The following is a 23,390-nucleotide window of genomic DNA, read 5'->3' as shown; positions in this document are numbered from 1 at the left end:
TTAGTATTGCACTCTGTTGGAAAACATTACTGTTTTTCTGGTGAAGTTATTATTTTGTTAATTGAGATGCAGAGATGGACTAGCAAGTGCTAAAAATTTGATCATTAAAGCAAATAACTCGCAACCAAGTTTTCACACGTTTCATTTTCTAATGGAGACCTGGAAATTTTGGGTCAGAACTGACTGATTGCTTACTATTTCATCCACCTTGATTACTTTGGGCTATTTTGGTAATGCTCTGCATTACTCCTGGTTAAAGAACACCTTTTTTTGGAACTGTGGGCTGACAAGTTCCAATTTGGTTCCTTCAAGCCATAAAATATTCTCCCACAAGGTTTAGTTAGATTTTAGGCAGGCTGGGGGTTTTCTGTTGAGGAAAAGGCTTGTGTCTTCTTGCCTTACTCCTTAATCCAGACATAAGAAGAACGCATCAAATTGCTGTCACATCTACAACACAGCCAAAATTAGTTGAAAATTCATGCAGCTCCTTCAGTGTTCCTATTGGCCTCTTGACGCTTTAGCAGCTTCTTCTGATACCTTTGCACAAGGAGATTATTTTGATCCCTTCCATGCACTTCGCAGACCTCTGCAGCCTTAGTTACAGGGCATGCATGAGAAAGTGTCAGAAAAATCCTACTGGGAAATCAAAACCTTACTTTAGTTTTACAAGATTCACCATCATTGATGCGTACTACACCTTTTTTAATTGGTATATGTTCTCTTCTAACACGTTTGTTTGTTTTCAGTTGAATTGCATGAGATATATGTCACACGACGGGAGTGGGACACTTTAAATCTTACCTATAAGATAAAATGCTTATAGGTAGGCGTTATTGGCTCATACTGTTCAAGAAGCCACAGCCCTTTCAGTGGGTTTACAAAAAGATCCCAGTTTGCTGTGAGAGTTTGGCGCAGAGTTGTTCTAGTTAGACAGCATCATGACTGACTTTCAAACATAGAATAAACAAGTAGTTCAGGAAATTATTTCTCTTCATAATGTTTCATTCAGATTCAGGGTAAGGCTAGTGGTAGTATATCTAATGGATGTGCTGCGTTAAGAGCAGCAATAGCGAGGGCAGTCCTGTTATACGCTTCAAAAACACAGATTTATCAGTTAAGTTATTTCACATGAAAGCTCTGATACTGGCTGCAGTAGCAGAGACTCTATCGATCCATTTTTCCAATCTGCTGGTTGGCACACCGCTTATGAAATATTATGATCCACCAGAGCGTGCCAGGATAGACAAATGCCAGGTGCTTTTGTTAAAATAGAACAGTAAGTAGTAAGGATTTCTTGATTTAGACCTTATGTCTGAGTCATTGGAGATGCTGTATCTGCCTTAAAGGTCAGCGTAACAAGCACTATTTTTAACACTAAACAAATAAATAACTAAATAGATTCAGTGATCTTGCGAAGTTTGGTTTATTAAAATTTCCAACATTTTGACGCATCATCTAAAAAATACATATATTTAAAATTTTTCTATGTAGTGTAGGATATTTTGGTAACAAAGAAAAATGTAAAATAAAAATAAAAACTCCAGAAGAGAAATTTAAAAAGTATTTCCTACATTGCAGTAGATTGCAGTGTACATTTTAATTGAGACACAGGAGACAAAATAACATATGACACCATTTGAAAGTTTCAATCAAATCTAATAACATTGATTGCCTTAAAGACATGCATTATAGAGGCCAATATTGACATACATTTAATACATATTTTTTCATTGCTACTTTCTGGTTGCTTTTTGAAAGTATCAAAAACATCATCTGTGGAATAAATAATGACTCCAGTTCAATCAGTGTCCTACAGAGCTGGAAAAGGTCAGATTTATGAGATTCCATATACCCACAGTACTTTAAGTAGGACTGGGATATTCTGAGTACTTTGTGTTGTTTTTGAAATGAAAGGCAGTAATTCTAGCCTTACGTGTTAGTGCATTTGGGGTGTACTTCCTACAGCTGGAAAGGACTACCTTTTGTTGATACTTTATGTTCTTGTGTTCTCGCCAGTTTCCCTTTTTACAGTAACATTTGTGTTTGATCAAACTGACAGTACTTAACATACAGCTCTCAGCTCCTTTAAGTACTCGTCTTTTTTCCCAGAAGAAACTAACTGCAGTGGAGTGATGAGGATCATAAACTGTCTTCTACTCTCTGTCTCTCTTCTTCTTCTCTCTCTGCCTGTCTTCCTCTTCGTCTCTTTTAATATACCTGGACATCTGTTGTTCACACATCCTCACATGTGCTCACACACCACCGCCCAACACACTCTCGTGTTAGTTATAGGCTGTTGTTTTTTCAGTTGTGTTTTTATCTTCTTCATGCTTTGCCTGGACCCTTCTTTAGTAAATTGCAGCTGCTAGGTCAGGGTCTCTCGTGATTTGCTCTCCTCCAGCCTTGTTGCTAGTCTTTATGTTATTCTGGTTTGTCCCTTCTTACCCTGCTGTCTTCTAGCTGGACTCAAGGGTAAGTGCTTCCTTGTAGCCGGCACTGCTCAGATAATCCCCGGCGATTATCTGACAAATGCAACGTTCTTTCTCTCTTTTCTCCCTCTTCTTCTTCCTCTTCTTCTCCTTTTTCACGTCTCGCTTCATGTCTTAGACATTAGCTGATTAATTTTTTTGTTTTTAATAACCTCAGCTTGAGGATCAAAGTAGAAGCATCCATTCGTGCCCGTATAGGATGCATGTATTTTATATCTAAGAACTTATTATTTGACTCAGTATTGATTGACGTTTATATTAAAGCTGTTTCTGCATAATTGCCTTCTCTCTTTTTTCTTATTGGTGGCTGGATCCCTCAGAGTAAAGCTACCCTGTAGTAAAACTTGATTCAAAGATTAGATGGTAAGCTATTTTGTGGTTATGAGGAAGGGGAAACAAGCAGATTTATTTGCCGAGCAAAAACATAAAAATATATCCTATTGTACCATTAAAACGATTCAAAATTTATATGTACACTCAGCAAAAAAGAGTCTGGAAATATTCTTTAGGTCAATAATTGTAAAATCTGATTAGTCACTTTTACAACAAGATACAGCTTGTAACAATCATGCATCCGTGAAATGAGCTACACAGGTACTTGTTGGTGCAGCGTACCCCAAAAATATAGCAAATTCCAATGCATTATTCTATCACTGGTATTAACTCTTGTTCAACTTCATTGCTAACTTATTGACTGATCCGTTCATGGGACCAGACAGTTTTTGAGTTTGAGTGTTCTTCATGCTATGTTTATACCTTTAGAATAATACGGCAACTGGGAGTTGTTACCTATGACCAACTTTTGTGAGACTGGTCATGTCAAAGTCAGATGTCCTAGAGTTGGGAAACCAAGGAAAAGCCCAAACAGACTGGTCCCTTTACATCTGCTAGAAAAAAAACTGTAAGCTTTGTTCTTGAGATTCACATTCAAATTGTGTGCAACAGCATCACTGATTAGGAAAACAAGAACGCCCTTCATCATGTGACTTATTTGCAGGGATGACAACTTCACTACTAGTGGAACGAGAGAAAGAATGTGACGCAATGTCACGTTAAGTGATGAACTACTCAAAGTATGGAGATGGCATGGAGAATTGCTACACTGATTGTGTGACATCTTTCAATGAGGAAGTGTCATGGTGTGAGGAAATGTCTTTCCTACAGTCAATTCAAAACCTGTCCATCAATGATTGAAGTCTCCATGCACTGAGAAATCTCAATAAAATCCTGCAGCCAATGAAGATCTTATTGGCTGGATGTGGGACAAATCAGTTGTTCTAGCTTTATCTTTCTTATATTCTAACCCTACACATGAAATAATCTAGTTCTACATGTATGAACTGTTTATAGGTACCATGCAGAACTATTTAATTTTGAAAAACGTATTCAGAGAACTTGAGACACAGTTGTTTTTTAAGGGTAGCATTACTTTCTAAATAGAGTCTACAGTTCTTCCCTGAAGCAGGAAGAGAAAAGAAATGACAGTAAAAAATTTACATAAAATATAAAAGACCAGAAAGTGTCTAAAAGTGAAAAAGACAGGAAATGCCAAAGCCACAAAGTCAGGATCATCACAGACTATGTTCAGAAGTGGAGGGAATGGTAGGAACGGTTCAGGTCCGCTTTATGTATGAATGAGCAATAACACAGGTACATTCAGCAACTGCTGGTTAAAGATTGGCATGGCACTCTGGCTGTTAAGATTACACAATATGAGGAAAATCTGAAATTGCTATATTGTTGCTGACTGATGTGATCTCTTTCATAGTTAACCAGCAAAAGATTCCTCAATCTTTTCTGTTTTTCATCATAATCAACTTGCTAACTTAGATCAATATCAGATGTGTTATTGGTCAGCGAGGTTTTAATACATTGCTCTTGAAGTACTATAACCTTCAAAATTTTTCATCAAATGAGTCTTTTGTGATATTGCTCATATCAAAATAGTAATAACCTTTGAAATTTAATATTCAGTAAAGCTCTACTTTGTATGGATCTTGTTTGGGTTGTTGGAGTTACTGAAGTAAAATGAATTAACTATTACAAATGACCAATATTTATGCAGGATTTTCCTTTTTCCTAGAAAAACAATCATCTAATCCTACTAATCTAAATCCTACTAATCCTAAAAACAGGAGAATATTGCAAGAGACTTTTACACATCCCACATTTTGTTTTGCTGCTTTTGTCATTGTGTATTTTCTTTACAAAATGCAAAAGAAATAGAAGTAATGGTGACTAAATCTGATTAAAACATAACCCATTTGTTTAATTGTATGTGAGAAATGATTGTCTTAAATAATATTTCCAAACTAATTGGGGACATTTATTTATGTGAGGAGAGGCAATACAGATGCAGTGTTGTTTGAAAAATGTATCCAATGCATAGTAAGTGTTCATTTTTATGCTTTATATCTGAGGGCTCAATTACTTTTAATTATATTTTCTTTGAGCTTTCCTTGATGAGAGTTGGCAAATATGTATGCGGAGTATTCTGAATGCCAAAGACAAGGAGTAGCCACTGCCGCCCCTTCTTCCAGTTAAAATACTCCGGACCCCCTCCTTCCTTCTCCCTCTTACTGTAGATGGGCCTGTAGACATAGAGGCTAGACCGGTGTTACGCTTCCCATAAAAGGAGAGGTGTCACTATGATTTCTTTTGACTGCCCTTGTTTTGCTTGATGTAGGACAACACCCGTGTCATGTGTCCATACTTCTGTACAAAACGGAGAATTTTTCATCCATTCCTCCCCCTCATCTCCCAGAGAATGATAACAGTTCTGCCTCTGTCGGCTTCATGCTATATTTACCCATGTACTTGCACCAAATTGTAATGCTTTTGCCCTTTTAGAGTTCTCCGGTAGTGGTATGCCTGTTAGTGTGCTCCTTAGAGATCATGAATACACTGCAACATACTCAAGTATTGTCAACTTGCAGATGCGTAGAGAATAGGAAAAAAAGGGAATGCAAATTAAAAAAGAAAAGAAGATAAAATGCAAATTTCAAAAGGGGTCTGCAGATGTGCATGACGATTACAAGCGTATTGAAAACTCCGAACTCCAGCATGTTGGAACCTATAAATGTATGCAAAAGTAATATCATATTCACTTTGGTGATTTTTTTGTTTTATTTATTTGTGGTTGAAGTTATTATGAACACATTTATGTGAGTTATGTTCAATGTTTTTGATTTACATGTCATTTAACTAAACTAAAAGAGAATGTATCCTATTTGATGTCTCTCATATTTCAACCTTGCACACACTTTCATAACCCTCTTTGATGTTTTCTCATCATTTCATTCTTCCACTACAAAATCAATTCTCCTAAAGTGACTGTTGCTTTCACACTTTAACAACACTTTTCTTTCTCACTGTCCCCCTCAAAAAAACTGTACAACCAACCAGATTATCTTTCTCACCTCCAATGCATATTCTTCAGTGTTTACAAGCATTAAGTGTTTCTGTCCAGATGTTTCCTTTTTACATTATGACTCACTATGCTTTTTTCTTTTTTTCCCCTCTGTCTCTTACTGCCATCGTCAGTTTCTACTTGTCTCATGTTTTCCTTCTCAGACTGAAGTGAAAGTGACTTAAAGATGAGTGTAACTCTGTAGGGTTCCTTCTTATATCAAGCCAGGATGACACCCTCTCTCTGACCCCTAGGGTGACAGTTGTGCCCTGTTGTGTATCTCAGTCCTGTCCTGACGAGATCAGGTCTCCACTTCACACATTCCTCCACTGAATTGCCATCACTCATTGTCAGCGTCTCCTGAATGTGAAACCTGTCACTCCCACAGAGGACATGACTGTACCTCTGATCTCCATCACTGTGTCATTGTCTCTCAGCCTGTTACAATATTTACAAGATAAAAAATATATATTATTTGTAAATGCAGTGTGCAAACAAACCCACCAGTGGCTAATTTCTCCAAATTTACTGAGTTGCAATGCTTTGCAAAAGTATTCACACTCCTTGAACTTTTCACATTTTGCCACAAACTTCAATGAATTTTCTTTTGATTTTGTGTAATGTAATGAGGTAGTGCATGATTGTGAAGTGGAAAGTAAGTAAAATTTGTCTTATATGTATTCAGGTTCATGGAGTCACTACTATGCTGAACCATCCTATGCTGTACTTATATCTGGTTAGCTTGTTGTCTCTTGGAGTTTCTCAGCTTTGCACATCTTGAACTGATTTTTGCCCATTTTGTCTGCAAAGTACAAAAAACTCAGACTGAATTGAGAACATTATTGTACAAGCTTTACTGTGGATTTTGAATTACATTTTTACGTGGACTATGACTAGGCCATTCTGACAAGTGTTTCTGGTTGTATGTTTAGGGTAGTTGTTCTGTTTGAACTTATTTAGCTCCATTCATCTCATCAAGTGTGAAGAGCTTCCCTGTCCTTGCAGAATAAAAGCATTCTTAAGGCATGATGCAGCCACCACCATGTTTCACTGTAGGGTCAGTATGTTCAGGGTGATGTGAGGCGTCAGTTTTCCGCCTCACCTTGCATTTGTATGTTAGCCAGAAAAAAATAAGTCTTGACCAGAGCCAATTATCTCACTTCTGTGATGTGCCCCTACATACTGTGTGGCAAATTTTAAACAAGACGTCTTGAGCTTGTTTTCCAACTGTCAGGAAGTGCGGGTGGTGAGGCAGATGCAGCGGACCCAGGTATGATGAATATGATGTTTTAATGAAAATAACTTAGTCCAAACAACGAGCAGGAATAACACACACTGAACACGAAGAGACTAAACATTGACGACACAGAAGCTAACATTGACGAGGACCCGACGAGGAACAAAGAACACAGGTGGAGTTCAATACACGGGAGGGTAATCATAGAAACGAGACACACCTGGGAACAATCAAGGGGAGGACAGGACAACGAAGAGACTTAAGGGGACAGAAAACTCTAAATAAACACAGAAAGACACAGATCATGACAGTACCCCCCCCTCAAGGGCGGCTACCAGACGCCCAAGAAAAAAAAAAAAAACCCAACAAGGGTGGGTGGAGGGGTGCCGGACGGCGGGCCAGAGTCCAAACTAACAAAAAAAACCCACAGTTGTGGGCGGAAAACACAAGGGCCAAGAGTCCATAAACAACAAAAAAAAAAAAAAACTACCCACAGGGTGGGCGGAGGCAAAGGAGGCGGGAACCACTGAGGTGGTCCGGCGGTCGTCCGCGGCGCTGGAGGCGGGAACCACGGAGGCGGTCCGGCGGTCGTCCGCGGCGCTGGAGGCGGGAACCACGGAGGCGGTCCGGCGGTCGTCCGCGGCGCTGGAGGCGGCAACGGGGAGTCCCGGGGGCCGCCCACAGACGGCGACGACGAGCCCCCCGAGGCAGGGTCTCTGGTGGAGCACAGGGGGTCTCAGTGGGAACACAGAAGGTCGGGGTCTCGGAGGGAACGCAGAAGGTCGGGGTCTCAGGAGGATATAGGGGGTCTCGGGAGTCGGGGTCTCAGGAGGAACGCTGAGGGTCTCGGTCGCGGGAGGAACGCTGAGGGTCTCGGTCGCGGGAGGTCGCGGCTGGAACGCCGGCTGATTCGGCCTCGGGTGCGCCGGCTGGAACGGCCTCCGGTGCGCCGGCTGGAACGCCGGCTGGAACGGCCTCCGGTGCGCCGGCTGGAACGCCGGCTGGAACGGCCTCCGGTGCGCCGGCTGGAACGCCGGCTGGAACGGCCTCCGGTGCGCCGGCTGGAACGCCGGCTGGAACGGCCTCCGGTGCGCCGGCTGGAACGCCGGCTGGAACGGCCTCCGGTGCGCCGGCTGGAACGCCGGCTGGAACGGCCTCCGGTGCGCCGGCTGGAACGCCGGCTGGAACGGCCTCCGGTGCGCCGGCAGGAACGCCGGCTGGAACGGCCTCCGGTGCGCCGGCAGGAACGCCGGCTGGAACGGCCTCCGGTGCGCCGGCAGGAACGCCGGCTGGAACGGCCTCCGGTGCGCCGGCAGGAACGCCGGCTGGAACGGCCTCCGGTGCGCCGGCTGGAACGGCCTCCGGTGCGCCGGCAGGAACGCCGGCTGGAACGGCCTCCGGTGCGCCGGCAGGAACGCCGGCTGGAACGGCCTCCGGTGCGCCGGCAGGAACGCCGGCTGGAACGGCCTCCGGTGCGCCGGCAGGAACGCCGGCTGGAACGGCCTCCGGTGCGCCGGCAGGAACGCCGGCTGGAACGGCCTCCGGTGCGCCGGCAGGAACGCCGGCTGGAACGGCCTCCGGTGCGCCGGCAGGAACGCCGGCTGGAACGGCCTCCGGTGCGCCGGCAGGAACGCCGGCTGGAACGGCCTCCGGTGCGCCGGCTGCGCCGGTTGGGGGTGCTGGTCCCGGAGCTGGAGCTGGATCTGGGCTGGCGGAGAAACTGTGCGGATTGGGAGGCAGAGGGTTACCTCTCAGCACGGCAGCCGCCGTCAGGCACTCCCTCTCTGCCTCCTGTTGCAACTCCGCCAGCCCCAGATGCGGAAGTCGCGGGATCCATTCGTCCAGCATAATCACCAAGCGTGTGGCTATATTCAGGCAGTGACGGGCAGAGTATGGCCTTGCCACCTCTTCGACATAGTCCTTTATGGTTTTCCGCAAGCCCCCTGGGTCCATGATGTAATTAGCGTGCCTCACCGTACTTTTGGTCGGGTCCTTCTGTCAGGTGGTGAGAGTGGTGAGGCAGATGCAGCGGACCCAGGTATGATGAATATGAGGTTTTAATGAAAATAACTTAGTCCAAACAACGAGCAGGAGTAACACACACTGAACACGAAGAGACTAAACATTGACGACACAGAAGCTAACATTGACGAGGACCCGACGAGGAACAAAGAACACAGGTGGAGTTAAATACACGGGAGGGTAATCATAGAAACGAGACACACCTGGGAACAATCAAGGGGAGGACAGGACAACGAAGAGACTTAAGGGGACAGAAAACTCTAAATAAACACAGAAAGACACAGATCATGACACCAACAATGGCTTTCTTGTCTTTCATGAATGCTAGAAATGTGATAGGGAGTTATCATATCATATCGACACATTTTTTACTGTTTCTCTGATTAACGATCTGATTCTCCTTGCACAGTCTGTTAGTTTAGGTGGATGGCCATGTCTTGGTAGGCTTGTAGCTGTGCAATAATGTTTCTTTTTATGATGACAGACTTAGTTGATGAGATGTTCAAGGGGTTAATTTAGCTTTAAACATCTTCAGAACGTTACATCTGATCTGTCTGCTGTTTTACTTGGTTTTCATGATGCTGTTTCTTCACTAATGTTCTTTAACTTATCTCAGAGATCTTCACAGAACAGTTATATTTATACTGGGATTAAGCTGCATCCAATTTACTCAACCTAACTTTCAGATATTTGTAAAAACTTTGAAACCCATTTCTTTTTATTTTTGGTCCTAGTTCACAATTGTGTGCTCTCTTGTGTTGACTTTTCGCATACATTTCAGTACATAAAAGATTGTGATTGTAAGGTGCCAAAATGTGGAAATTTTCAGGGAGCATTTAAACTTTGAAAAAATAATCTTTTTTTTTCTTTTTTTTAGCACATATCAATCTCAAAATGTTTTTGTATTTATTAGGTTTCACAAACCAAGCTTAATGTTTTAGTGGTCTTTTTTTCCTTTTCTAACAATTTTTAAAAATGTGTATGTTTCGCTTGAAAACAGCAAGACAAGTTTATGAATTAATTACGCAGAACAAACAACAAATTTTAGATTTGTAGAAATCTTAAAAATATTGCTCTTGTAATGTTTCTCTGGTTATACCACAACTTAAAATAATTGGTCTTTCTGGCTTTTTGTTGAGGTTTTTTTCACTAGCACACATTTTTGTCAGGACCTGGGTGGCAACCTTTGAGAATGGCAGAATCTATTGAATGCATACAGACAAATTGTTTATTAAATTTCATCCAGTATTTCTTCAAACATCTTTTAAATCTTAAATGATTTCTTTCTTCTATAAAACAAGAGGCAATGTAACAAAGCAGCATGCATGCACAAATAGTCGAAGCACCATCCCTTTGAGCTTAGCTTCAGATTGATAGGTTTATCCACTAATAGAAAAATTGTAGGCTTTAATGCACTCTTTACGCTGTCCAACACAATGCAAGTTGACAATGTAAGCTGTAATTGTTATAATTTGCCCTTAGAAGTAGCTGAACAGTCTTGTAGAGTTGTACTGACGTGTCGCTGTTTTCCTTCACCTCACTGACGTCATCTCCTCTGAACCGTGTGTTTTTCCTTGTGCCGTTTGGCTGGATAGACGCTGACAGAGCTCAGAAACATGGCATGGATGAGTTTATCTCCGCTAACCCCTGTAGCTATGACCACGCCTCGCTTTTTGAGATGTTGCAGCGGCTCACACTGGACCACAGGCTCAATGACACCTTCTGCTGCTTGGTGAGTGACTCTCTGTCAGGTATCATGCTTACATGACAATGGGGGGGAAAGTTTGCTGCTGTGTAGTCTTTTAGTCTCCACATGCTTGTGTGTTTTGCAGGGATGGTTCAGCCCGGGGCAAGTGTTTGTCCTGGATGAATACTGTGCAAGGAACGGAGTTCGAGGTTGTCACCGACATCTCTGTTACCTACGCGATCTCCTGGAACGGGCAGAAAACGGGGCTATTATCGACCCCACTCTTCTGCACTACAGCTTTGCTTTTTGTGCATCCCATGTCCATGGGAACAGGTGTGCACTCTTCTTTTGACCTCCAAGCCACGTTTACCAAGTTTGGCATTTAAAAAAAAGGAAGGTTTTCTTGTATTTCCAAATCAAAACTTGGAATTATATTTTTGCTTAATTGAGCAAATCTGGTTTTGGATTCCTGGATCATGAACCAAATATGTACTTTCTATATTGGAAACACATTTGTTTCAAATAGAACTATTCATTATGCAAATGTATTTTGTAGGAGAAGGTAGAGTTTTATGAATGGGCTTCTCTATCTCCAGTCAATATCTTACCTGCCAACATTCAGAAATATTAGTTTGGATAAACAGAAAAAGTCAGACTAAAGAGTTTGGACCTCCACCTGCGTCTGCCAATGCACGCCGCTTGGATTTCATCAACATATCCTTTCAAATACCTATCCTGTTTTTGGGTCAGCTGAATCACTCAGCCTCTTAAATCTTTTGGTATAACCTCTTATGTTTTAGAATCAAGTCAGAAAAGAAGAAAACAACAGAAATAAATCCTTGAACTTATTTCCTTCTTGTGATCTGACAAAAAAAAAAGTTTTCCAAGTATTATATTAAAATTTCAAAATGACAGCACATAAAAAATATATCAGATGATTATTTGCTTTAACTCAAAAGAAAATGCTAACTAGTTATTTTTTTTCCCCTTCCAAAAAGGGGTTTTTGATATCAAAGCCCCTTTGATATAAAAACTTTTACTATCTGTGTTTTTTTCTTCAAACAACAAAATGTTTTAAGGAGAACAGTTAATTTCTCACAAAACACAGCAACAGCTGGGGAGAGGGGTGCTACTCTACATGAGCGGAGATGAACCTTCACCTTTTTTTCCTCTAGTATATTTTTTGTCATCTTTAAGTTTGCTTACATTTAAGTTATTTTGTTTATTTTATGTATTTTATGTTATCAATTTTGTGTCTACATATATTCTTGTTTTCTACCATTTTCTTTGTTTTTCCTTTCTTCTCTGTCCTTTGTTGCATAGTCTCTCACTGTCCATATTATTCATCCTCCCATGCGTCCGTAAAAGTCAGAGAGGGCAGCAGTTACTGGGGGCCGCTGGGCTACGAGGCTCTGGTTTCCCCACAGATCGCCCAAAGCCCAGATCCTCAGGCTGCTGCTAGGCGAGCATGCATATTCAAGTTTAAGCAAAGAAAGAAGTCCTTTCAGAGCGAAAAAAGGTGAGATTGGAGAGAAAAGTCATCTCAAAAGGTTTTGCTGTTGGCTTTTAGAGAGCTGGTAGTGGTCCACCAGAGTTTTATATCACTAAAGTCAGATGAGAGTATGCTTAATCAGTGGAACATCTTAAGGACTTCAGCTGGGTAAAAGTGGATGGGTGTGATCCTCACAGGCCGGACGGACTGAGTACAGTGAAAGTGGATGAGAAGGAGCGCTTTGAGGACATTAAAGAAAAGTTGCGCGTCATTTTGGAGAACCACATTGTACATTTCAGGTGACTAATCGTTCAGCAATTGAACAATACCTACACATGCTTTTTGTTCTCTCATTAAACATTTGGTCTTGCCTTGCAGATATTTTTTCCCCTTTGGTCGTCCAGAGGGTGCGCTGAAAGCCACTTTGTCTTTGCTGGAGAGGGTTTGTAGATACACAAAAATCACCATATAACAGAGAAATAACAATTATTATGTAATTGATGTATCTGGGCTGAATATTTGCTTTCTCATTTAGGTTCTGATGAAGGATATCGTGACTCCAGTTCCACCTGAAGAAGTTAAAGGAGTGATTCGCAAAAATTTGGAGCAGGCTGCTCAGCTCAACTACCAGCGGATCAAAGACTATGCTAAAATTGAAGGTAACCAGAAAAAATATATTTGAGCAAAGCGTAGTGGCTTTTGGAGAAAACGAAGTAGAAAGTAGAAAAACACATTGAACACACATGGTTTAATTCCCTTCATCTTCCTTTTTCTTACTACAGTTTGAGACCCTCCTGTCACTGCTAGCTATATTATTTACACTTGTTGAATTCACTTGATATATGGCCATTTTGAGTCCATATCCCAAATGATTCATGGCACGCTGATGATTTTTATTTAATAGTGTGCCATCACTTTCTGTCTCTCCGTTCAATAACTCTCTCCTTTGTTTCAGGCCTTCTTTAGCTCTGTGCTGTTCTGTAGGTCAAGTTGGCTTTTGTGTAGAGGTGTGTGAGTAAAAATGCATTCAAATCCAAAGCCCTGAAATCTGTTGATGTGCTGATTTTTCATTGTGCCTTGAGTATTCTAACCTGATATTAGATGGCTGGACCAGTATCTCAGCTTGACTTAGTGTCCACTCTGACTCCCAGTTCCCAGTCGATGCATCTTCCCCATCCCTCCCACTTTCTCTCTTAATATCTATGATTCCTCAAGCTGATTTTGCGTCCCTCCCCCCCTTCATCTTTGTTCAATGATCCTGCTTAAGATCACAATCTTCTGCTCTCTGTCCTTTGCTGTCTGCTATGCTTTTCTCTCTTCTTCCACAGATATTGCTTTAAATACCTACAATAACATGTTTTATTTAGCTTATTTAAAAGAAATGCTGGGATTGCAGAGAAAGTGGTGGTTTCAGAGTTTGTCAGCCCTGCAGGAGTTTTCCAAAAATACATAAATTATCTGGATTTTCTATTTGCCATTCTTAGAAATATAAAACTGGATAATATCTTTTAATTAGAATATTCAGTTTAATTATTAAAGTATAAACTCTGAATGTTTTAAGTCAAATGTAAGCAGAAATGTACACACTTATGAGGGGTTTACAAACATTTGAACAACATTATCCAAACCAGCATCACCCACCTGCATGTGCTTTGAGACATAACAATGTGACCTTTCTTTATTGGCATGAGCTATTATGAAGAAAGACAACATTAAGGCTTAATTTATCAGTGCTGTGCAAAAATTATGTCACCCCTCATTTCTTTATATGCTCCTACCAAAGAAACTGGCTTTCTTGTTATATATAGAAGTCTTGTTCAACTGTAGTTCTTCAAGTTTTCCAGAAGTTTATCCAAATTTTTCTATGGATTTCATGTGGTTAGTAACTCCCACGAATATTGGTAGTCTACTTTTTTTATTTACTAAAATTACCTTTTTATCTGAAACTCACATTTGCTTATTCACCTATGTGAAATTTGTTTGATAATCTGATATGCAAAAATGGAGAAAATGTGTAAAGTGAGAAATACCTTTTTACACATGAAAGCAAACTGTAGCCTTTTGAAAATTAAATGTACAAGCAGAAAGGACAAATTAAGACTTTTGCACAGTGGTGACTTACAGTCTCTTCCCATGTCAAACATTTGACTTACACATAAAAAGTCAAACTTTAACATTGTTTGTGCCTTGAAAGAAATCCCCCAGGGTGCTAAAGATACTAAGGCTTCAATCCTTACTATCTTTTCATGCTGTGAGAATTTACTTCCCCTCCTTTCCTTGTGAGACGCCTGGCTCAAAATAAACCAGATGTTTCATTTAACTGCTGGGCTTGCTGCCCAGCACAATGCCAGTTTCACCTGGACAGCCCTCCTCCCATTGGCTTCTGAACTCCAGCCCTCCCACTTCTGACCCTAGCTTCTTGCATGCTACAATCCTGTTTTTTATAGGGAAAAAGAGGGAAATGTATGAGCACCCTGTCTTCTGCTTGGCCTCTCAAGTGATGGATTTAACCATCCGTGAGTACCCTGATCATCCTCTCCCCGCTCTTTCATCCCTCTACGGCCTCCTCTTCTCCTTCAAAGATGCTGCTACTCCTGCCATGCTTGCTTTTATCTGTGCCTTTATGTGTCGGAGTGAGTGGAGAGCACACCAGTCCAGAAATCTGTGAAGTGCCGCGCTGAATCGGTCGGGGGTCCTCTTTTAGGCACCGTCTGTTTGTGATGGAAATGAATGAGCAGTCTGGTCTGTATAGCTTCTTTCTTTTGGTTGGACGCCCATTCCTTTGACTTGAATGCATTTTTAGACTGCTTACATTGTTATCTCCTGCAATCATTTGGTCTGATCATGTCAGTGCTTTTGCCAAACAGGTAGGCTTCTTTTTTTATTTCCTCTCGGTGGCACCAGCTATAGTGAAGGAGCGTCTGTCGACTGAGCTTTCGAATGGGGAATACAGTCCAGTGTGTGGATTCAAGAGCTTCACTTTTATCTTAACTTAACTTCAGTCATATCAAGTCGCTTTAAGTGTCCTGTCTGTGATCACAGTACTTTTACATGTGTCCTGTCTGTTTACAATAGTTCACGCTTTGTCTGTTTAACAAGCATATTGCCACTTTTTTTAATTTCCTGTTTTCCACAGGCTTTCTGTGTTTCTATTTTTTATATTTATTTTTAACTGTGTGATGTCTGTCCGTCTCAGAAATCTCACCTCCTGCAGCTGAAACCACCCGAGCAGAACAACACCTCTGAGTCCCAAAGTACCGTGAAACTAATCACAGAGATGTACTGACTCTAAACATCTGCTTTTTATCTTTTCTCTCCCCTTTTTTTCTTGCCGAAGTTGAGAAAGGTCAAAAGGATCAGAAGGATCCAGGTGATGCTACGTTTGGCTTGTGGTTTAGCTACAATGCACACAAATACAGACACACAATCCCTTCTCTTAGACATATATTTTCATTCCACATGAACTTTTTACTATTTTACCACATGAAAAACAAAGAATTCTCAATGTATTCTATGTGATAAACCAACGCATAGTAGTTTATAATTGCGGTAGGTAATGATACATGTTTTTCAACATTTTTTCTTACAAATTAATTTCTGAAAAGTGTGGCACTCTTTTGTATTCAGCCCTCTTTCTCTGATCCCACCAAATTACAATCAATGTGACTAGTTGCCTAAGGAGTCAGCTAGTTAGTAAATGTAGTTCAGTGGGTTGGGAATAAAGTTATAAAAAAGTTTAAAGCAACTTTTTAGTCCATCATCAAGAGATTGAAAGTCTTTCAAAACTGCAAATCTTGGCTGTTCATCTATACTAAGATATTAAGAGGCATTTTTCAAAGACAGATATTATTTTTGGAGCAGCTGTTGAGTTTCACAGCTACTTTGGAGACTATTTTGACACAATAGCAATTTGTCAAAGTAGGAATAAAGCGATTATTAAAGGAGGTCAGGGGAACTAGAGTTGATAGAAAGATAGTAGTTGATGGGAGAAACTAATTACAGAGGAGCCCTTGAACACGAAGAAGTTACAAGCTGCTAAAGACTTGAGAATGCCTGTAGGTTATCGATCTAGCTGAGTTATACAATACTGCCAGTTTGAAAACAGGACAGCTTAAGTCAGAATAGATTCAACTGTTAGAAAGGTCTAGTCCAAAGTCGTTTCCGCGAGGGCCGGCATCCTGCATGTTTTAGTTCTCTCCCTGGTGGTAGTAACAACCTATTCATCAGGTCAATGTTCTTCTTAGACTTTCTAATGAGACATCATTTGATTCAGGTGCGCTAAACCAGGGAGAGAACTAAAACATGCAGGAAGCCGGCCCTTGAGGACCAACTTTGGGCACTATTGGTCTAGTCAAAGTCTAGATCTAAGTCCAGTTTGGGAATCTGTGGCTCCAATCTGACTGAACTTGAGATCCTTTGAGAAGAGGAATAGGTAAACATGTGTTTTGAGTTGGTTCATCACATACCTTCCTATAAGATCAAAACATTTCTGAATGTAATGCAAATCATGTAAAATATTTAATGAAATAGTGAAGCACTTTGTCGACAAATCATTCATCTGTAGCACATCATTCTTGTAGTACTTCACAATATCCGAACATTAGTATGCTTTAGTATGTATCAAGCAAATATGGTGATTGTACTACTTTATATTTCAAGCCTGAACCTTTCCAAGACACATAACCTGTTCTCATAAACTGCATCTTGGTTACAGATGGAGATTATAGCAAAAGTAATACATGGATATTTTGGTATCATTCTGAGAAACCATGAAAATCATAACATAATACAAACTTTCAATAAAGGTCTTACTATATACAATCTCCAATACATTTCCTCAATGCAAATCTGAAAAAAATACAATACAAATAGTCTTCAGATGATATAATACTCTGGTCATATTTTGAAGTCAAATGTGCTGGTGACTTAGAAGTAGTAGAAGATTGGCTGTTATTCTCAATATAAGCAAATAAAACCTTGCTCCAGGCCTTGAGATGGTTTCATTACATTTTCAACCTAACTTCAGCAAAGTTTATCTCGCACACTGTAGCCATTTGTCTCATGCTCAAGTGAGACCTACATTTAAAAATAAAACACATATAACATCCAACCATTTGCAGATAATTATCACTTTTGTCAGTTATCTTAAAATGCCTGTGGCTCAGTAAATAGATTGGTTGCTGTTTGATCTTCAGCTTTTCCAGTCTAAAAGCTGAAATGCCCTGGGGAAGGATACTCAGCAGTTGGCAGAAAAATACGCTGCCATTTCTGGAATTTGGAAATACGTACAACCCTACATTATATGTGTAGGTGTATGCATGTCGAAGAGGGAGGGATGGAGAGAGGAAAATATTCCTTCTACAAAATAAGTATAGGAACAACATATGAACGGTTAGGCAAATATCTAAATTTGACTTTTAAAATGGCATGATAAAAATGATTTATACCTTTCTCTAAATTATTGATTTAAATATTTACTGACAATAAAGCAGAAAATAAAAAACATAATCTTAAATTTACCAGCTTTTTTTTATGTTTCTTCTGGTGTTTTGACTATTATATTTGATGATGAGCTCCAAGTCTTAGAGACTGCAACAACTTTTTCCAACACTCTAATCTTTAGCTCCTTCCACTCTGGCTAGGCTAATCTATAACATTAATATTACTTTGAGTCAGAAGGAACATGTTGGATAAATTAAAAAGTTGCTTTAAACCTAGAGCCGCCACAGAAATAATTAGCTTTGGGTTTAACTGCATCTCAGAACAAGCAACAGCTCTGTAAAACACAGACCCAAGCCAATAAACTGTTACAACAAAACTCTTCCTGTTTTATGTAGTTACACATTTATGTGCTTTTGATTTAAGATTTCTGTTACCATCCAGTCCCATGTTGAAATTGTACCCATTTGAGCAAACATTGTTATGCTGTTTTAAAACTCCATTTCACGACTTGTACCCGTCTTTTTAGACTATGTTGCCAATAAAGGTACATCAATTTTGTGCCTTCTTCAAGTGTTTTGAAGATTACTGGTTGATAAGCTAAGGGATACATAAAAAAATTAAACACAAAGAAACATTAATTTGTTGTCAAATCCAGCACCAGCACACTGTAAAAATACTGGTTAAACAGCTCTGAAGTAACCTCATCAAGCAACTAGGAGCAGCAATTTAAATCAGCTACAGGATTTTAAACTAAGGTTAAGAAGAATAATCCACAGTCTCAAAATCGGATAACATTCAGCAACAATTAGAAAAGGGCAATGATACAAAATAATAAAAAGCTATAAAAGTTATTTAAAAGCTTTCAAGTTTATAAAGAAATATATGTTATTATTTCCATGTCATTTCAGTCACAGCGACTCCAGTAATTATTCGTAGTAAGCATTCCGTTCCTTACATTTCACAGATTTAGCGTAGAACATGTTGGCCTAAAAACCCTGTTTTACTTGATGGATAACTTCTATGAGTACTGAAACATTTTTACAGTGTGTTTATGGAGTATTTTCAAGTAAGCCGTGCGACAGCTCCTTATACAAATGGCTTATTCTAAACCTGTTCACAAAATGCATGTTTTTGATGCCACATTGCACCTCCATCTCAGTGCCACTATTCTTTTGTCTGATACTCTTGCAACATAACTCTGACTATCCTGCAAACACATCAGCTTTGTTGCTCCATGTCATGCATCCCACACTTGCTGGTACCCTTGGTAAAGATGTTTTAAAAGCTCTTATTGCAGTAGCATAATCACACATTAAAATGGGAAGACATTCACTCTGAGTTGAAAAAAAATCAGTCTGAAGAAATATATATTTTTATCAAACACTGGTGCCGCACTAATTCACACCTCTGTTTTTATTACTTTCTTGCCAGCCCCTCCTGCTACTAAGACAGTGTTTTGTCTTTTCTCTTAAGATTTCGCAAGTTTAGAGGATACAAAATCCATTCCTCTTTGCACAAAATCTTCAGGTCATCCTTTTTCCTGGGTTTTGCTTTATACTGTTTTCTCCTCAGCCCATGGCTCAGGATCCCTGTACAGTTTTGGTAATTCAGTCTGTGTCTGGTGAACTATGTTTGTACTTGATTAGGCCATCATGCTACTAAAGACCCAACAAAATACTGTTAGGTGAAATCTACGATTTCAAGTAGCACTCTAACAAGGTTCTCAAAACTTGTGGAACTGAAACAGCCCCGTAGCAACACAGATCATCCACCGTACTTAACGAAAGACGTGATGATCTTTTCCAGATATTTATGACTTGTTCTCTGAGTCTCACCAGGCCCACCTTTGAGTGTTTGATGCCAAAAGCTCAGTCAAGGTTTAATCTGACTCCAGCACACAATTCCAGTTAAAGTCCCAGTAGAGTTTAGTAGACACCATATATTGTAGATCACATATAATGGCTTTTGTACTGACTTTGTGACCCTGGAGTGCCACTTTTTACTGTAGCAGTGCACTACAAATCTCTCTTGCAGGGAAGTTTGTCATCTTGTACTTTCTTTTAAAAGCTACCAAGTACAGAAAATCTACTTTTTTAAATGACATATTTTATCCTTCTTGTTTTGATGAGGAGCTAGGACAAATGGGATTTGTGCCATATCTGTAAACCAGAAAACATGAAGTTTCATAGTTATCAGAGAAAAAAATGTAAAACATACTTTAAAATATTAATTGCATAAGACCTGTCTGGGTATCAATAAGTGTTGCACTGGTTATCTTCATATAAAAAAAAACATTTTTCCCTCGAACAAATAAACTTACAACATATAAAAATAAGATTTTTTTTCAAAATTTAGTGTGAGATTATGCTGCTTTATCACAATACAGTTTAAGGCTTTTCACACATCTTCACTAGGGGAGACAATAGGGGTTTAGGGTGCTGTAAAATGAAAAAATCTATACATTACTTGCTTTAAGGGATATAAGTGGGTAAACATCACAGTGTAAACACTGTGTTTATGCTTTTTGCTAAATTGAATAAAATAAAGGGAAAAAAATGATCCCATATAGTCATAAAACCCCCCTTGGAATGCTTCTCTTTGCTTGACTAACCGCTCATCCCTCACCCTCATCCTTTTGTCTCAGAAAACGCAGGCCGCTTAGTCACGCCTGCCAAAAAGCTGGAGGAAACAATTCGCCTGGCGGAGTTAGTCATAGAGGTCCTCCAGCAGAACCAGGAACACCATGCGGAGGTGAGTGAGAACCCTCTCCTCCTCCTCCTCTTCTCAAAGCACTTCCCCCTCTTTACTCCTCACTCTTATCCCACTCGTCCCACTTCAGAGAGTTAGTGTCATAATAGTCAGCCAGCTATAAATAAAGCTGCTTTCATCTATGGGTAGCAAAAAAAAAAAAAAAAATCCTGCTTGAATTTAATAGAGGGAAGCTTTAATTAGCATTGAACAGAATAAGACTAAAAAAATCACAGCTTAAGTTTAGATGTACTGTAGATTAGTCATATATATATATATATATATATATATATATATATATATATATATATATATATATATATATATATATATAGCTACTCAGTAATTATTGTAGCTGATAAAAAAATTAACAAAAATATATATATTTTTGCTTTTGAATATGCCAATTATAGTGCTCTAGCTCTTTACGGTATCTTTTTAAAGAAAAAAGATATAATTATTAATACTAAGCATATTTTTATCCAAAGAAGTAAGAATAAATTATACTTCTTGTTTGAGATTGTGTCTTGTTTAGACTCCTAAAATCATTTAAATTAATGGTTCTCAAACTCTGATGCAGCCTAATTTGCGGATAAAAAAATGTTTACAGACCTTTTATCAAGCTTTTTGTTTATCAATCTGTCTGTAAAAACACATTTTTAGATTTGATCTCTTTATGTTCCAGGTTTTCAGAAATATTTGTTACCTTTTGTATTTTTGGTGGTGTGGATTTAGGCTACTAATATTATGCTGTGAGGATTTGATTAAAACTAAATATATTTAATAAATGAGTACTTCTGAGAACAAATTTAAATTTGTGGGCCCGTCTTACCAGATGATGGCTGTAGAATGACAAATTGTTGCATTTGAGTTGCACATGCTTTGTCCATGTTCATTATAAACACTGGTTATATTTCCACAAATTATATACAATAAAGATCAGCATATTAGTTAGTCTTTACTAGAGGTAGTTTTAATCTGACAAGCAAAAATATTTGAAAAATACACAGTTAATTAGAAATTGCAGTATTTCTCAATGTAAATTTTAAGTATAAGATAAATATTATAGCTTTAAAACATTGAATAAGCTCTATTATTGTTCAACTTTTTCCTCTAAAATATTCTGCTAGAGAACAACATGACTATGTGTAGCTGTGTAGCTCTGCAGGTGAACCAGTATGGTCTTAGAATATGCAGATAAAGCAGATTTATTGTATCTCTCTGAATATGCTTGACAGGCGGCAGTCACAAGTTCTGGAGATCAATCGGTACAGTATTTATATTTCTTTCTCCTCTTCAGTCCCCATCACAACCCCCTTGTATGGCATGAGCCACTATGGCAAGAGGCACGTTTCAGGCAGAGATTGAACTCATAGCTGCTGTAGCTCTGGGTGGGTTTTAAGGCAAAGATAAGAGAGCAAGCTTGTATAAAAATCTAAAAACTAGAAGCACATTAGCTTTCACAACATGATTGTGATCATTAAGCATGCTCATCAGGCCATAAAGAGGTTTCCTTTTTCTCCAAGCATGCCAAACCAGAAAATTTCCCAAAGTATGCTCCATATGAACCTTTGAAGTTTGATCCACCGTGAACATTTGTTCCCTCTCCATCTGACAATTGATTTCACAGTCCGCACTTGTTCAAGCATTTCTTTTCCAGCTTCTCCTCCTCCATCCCTTTCTGCTCTGTTCTTAACATATAAAACCTTTTCAAACAAATGACTCAAAGTACATTATTGTCCTGTACATCTTCCTGTGTTTTTACTGTCTAATGATTGGTGACTGTCCGAGCAGGGAAAAGAGGTATGTAGCCAAGCTGAATGAGAGCCCCTCCCCCATAATGCTCTGTGCATGTCAAAGCAGATGATTCCACATATCGTACCCCCTCAGCATCAGTACACCCCCCTCTGGACTGGTCCTTTAACACTGTTTGACTGATACAGGATTGCAGTCCTTGTGCCTGAACTCTCAGTATGACATAGACTTCTCAGAGTCCTGTTTGCGTCTCTCAACCACTATCAAAGGCTGGAGGCTACACTACCTTTCAGCGTTTTTCTCTCCCTAACCTAACAAAAATTTGACCATCCTCTCATTCAACTTTCATGAGAGTATTTTTCCTTGACTGTGGTGGAGAAAGGCTTGTTTGCTGCCTTTATTTTATTTCTAACAATAGAGCTTTCATGCTTTTTTTTAATTCTAGGAATGGGCAGGTAAGTTGGTGGGTAAGTGGGTCTGTCTGCCATTGTTATTCCAGGTGGTAATTTTACCTTTACAGTGAGATGTTAAAAGTAAAGCATGCAGAACAATTTGAAAGGATTAAGCTTCTGAATTTGGCAACATGTTATCCTGAATGATAAGCAAATAAACCAAGACTGCCAGCTAAGCAATTACTGTCAAAGGGTGAGGAGATTCTGACCATGCCAGAAAATTGTCATCTGAATCTCAAAGACTTTACTTAACTAATTGGAAAAGCCATTCTTCAAGTGGAGACATACTGTGGGCTGCAGTCTTTGGTGTGCCTATATATAAAGATGTGCATGAGTCACATTCACATCTAGTGGGTTGTGAGATTGTTGCTGATGTGAATGGTGGACCCCCTCATTTTTTTAGCTTCAGAGAAAAGCATGCAGAGAGATCCACGTTTGCATGAGAAAAGCACTTTTGCCTTTGATACATAGAAGCCTGAAGATAAGACACATACAGTCCTTTGCACAGGTAGTCATACCTGTTGAACATTGTGACATTTTGTCACATTAAAACCACAAACTTCAACTTATTTTACTGTCACTCTGTGACAGATCCAGAAAAAGTGGAGGGGAAAAGATACATGGTTCTCTAATGTTTTTACTATTAATCTGAAAGGG

The 23,390-nt window shown here is 39.6% G+C and overlaps 1 protein-coding gene across 14 annotated transcripts in view; it reads left to right on the top strand.

The window, feature by feature from the left end:
* The window catches only part of cadpsb (Ca2+-dependent activator protein for secretion b), a 101,074-nt gene that overhangs the window by 49,975 nt on the left and 27,709 nt on the right, over window positions 1–23,390 (top strand). For 2 of the 14 annotated variants that reach the window (XM_028002239.1, XM_028002229.1), the window contains exons 12-21: window positions 2,461–2,472; window positions 10,753–10,889; window positions 10,990–11,177; window positions 12,534–12,635; window positions 12,715–12,778; window positions 12,872–12,995; window positions 14,784–14,852; window positions 20,423–20,529; window positions 21,765–21,794; window positions 22,321–22,329. In XM_028002239.1, coding sequence (XP_027858040.1) covers window positions 2,461–2,472; window positions 10,753–10,889; window positions 10,990–11,177; window positions 12,534–12,635; window positions 12,715–12,778; window positions 12,872–12,995; window positions 14,784–14,852; window positions 20,423–20,529; window positions 21,765–21,794; window positions 22,321–22,329 — 842 coding nt within the window. Of the gene's footprint in view, window positions 1–2,460; window positions 2,473–10,752; window positions 10,890–10,989; window positions 11,178–12,533; window positions 12,636–12,714; window positions 12,779–12,871; window positions 12,996–14,783; window positions 14,853–15,673; window positions 15,707–20,422; window positions 20,530–21,764; window positions 21,795–22,320; window positions 22,330–23,390 lie in introns of all 14 variants that reach the window. The other 12 variants (XM_028002240.1, XM_028002233.1, XM_028002241.1 and 9 more) reach the window with 9 other exon arrangements.

Source organism: Xiphophorus couchianus, chromosome 20, assembly GCF_001444195.1.
Source record: "Xiphophorus couchianus chromosome 20, X_couchianus-1.0, whole genome shotgun sequence".
Lineage (NCBI taxonomy): Eukaryota > Metazoa > Chordata > Actinopteri > Cyprinodontiformes > Poeciliidae > Xiphophorus > Xiphophorus couchianus.
This window is presented reverse-complemented; position numbering and strand designations above follow the sequence as displayed.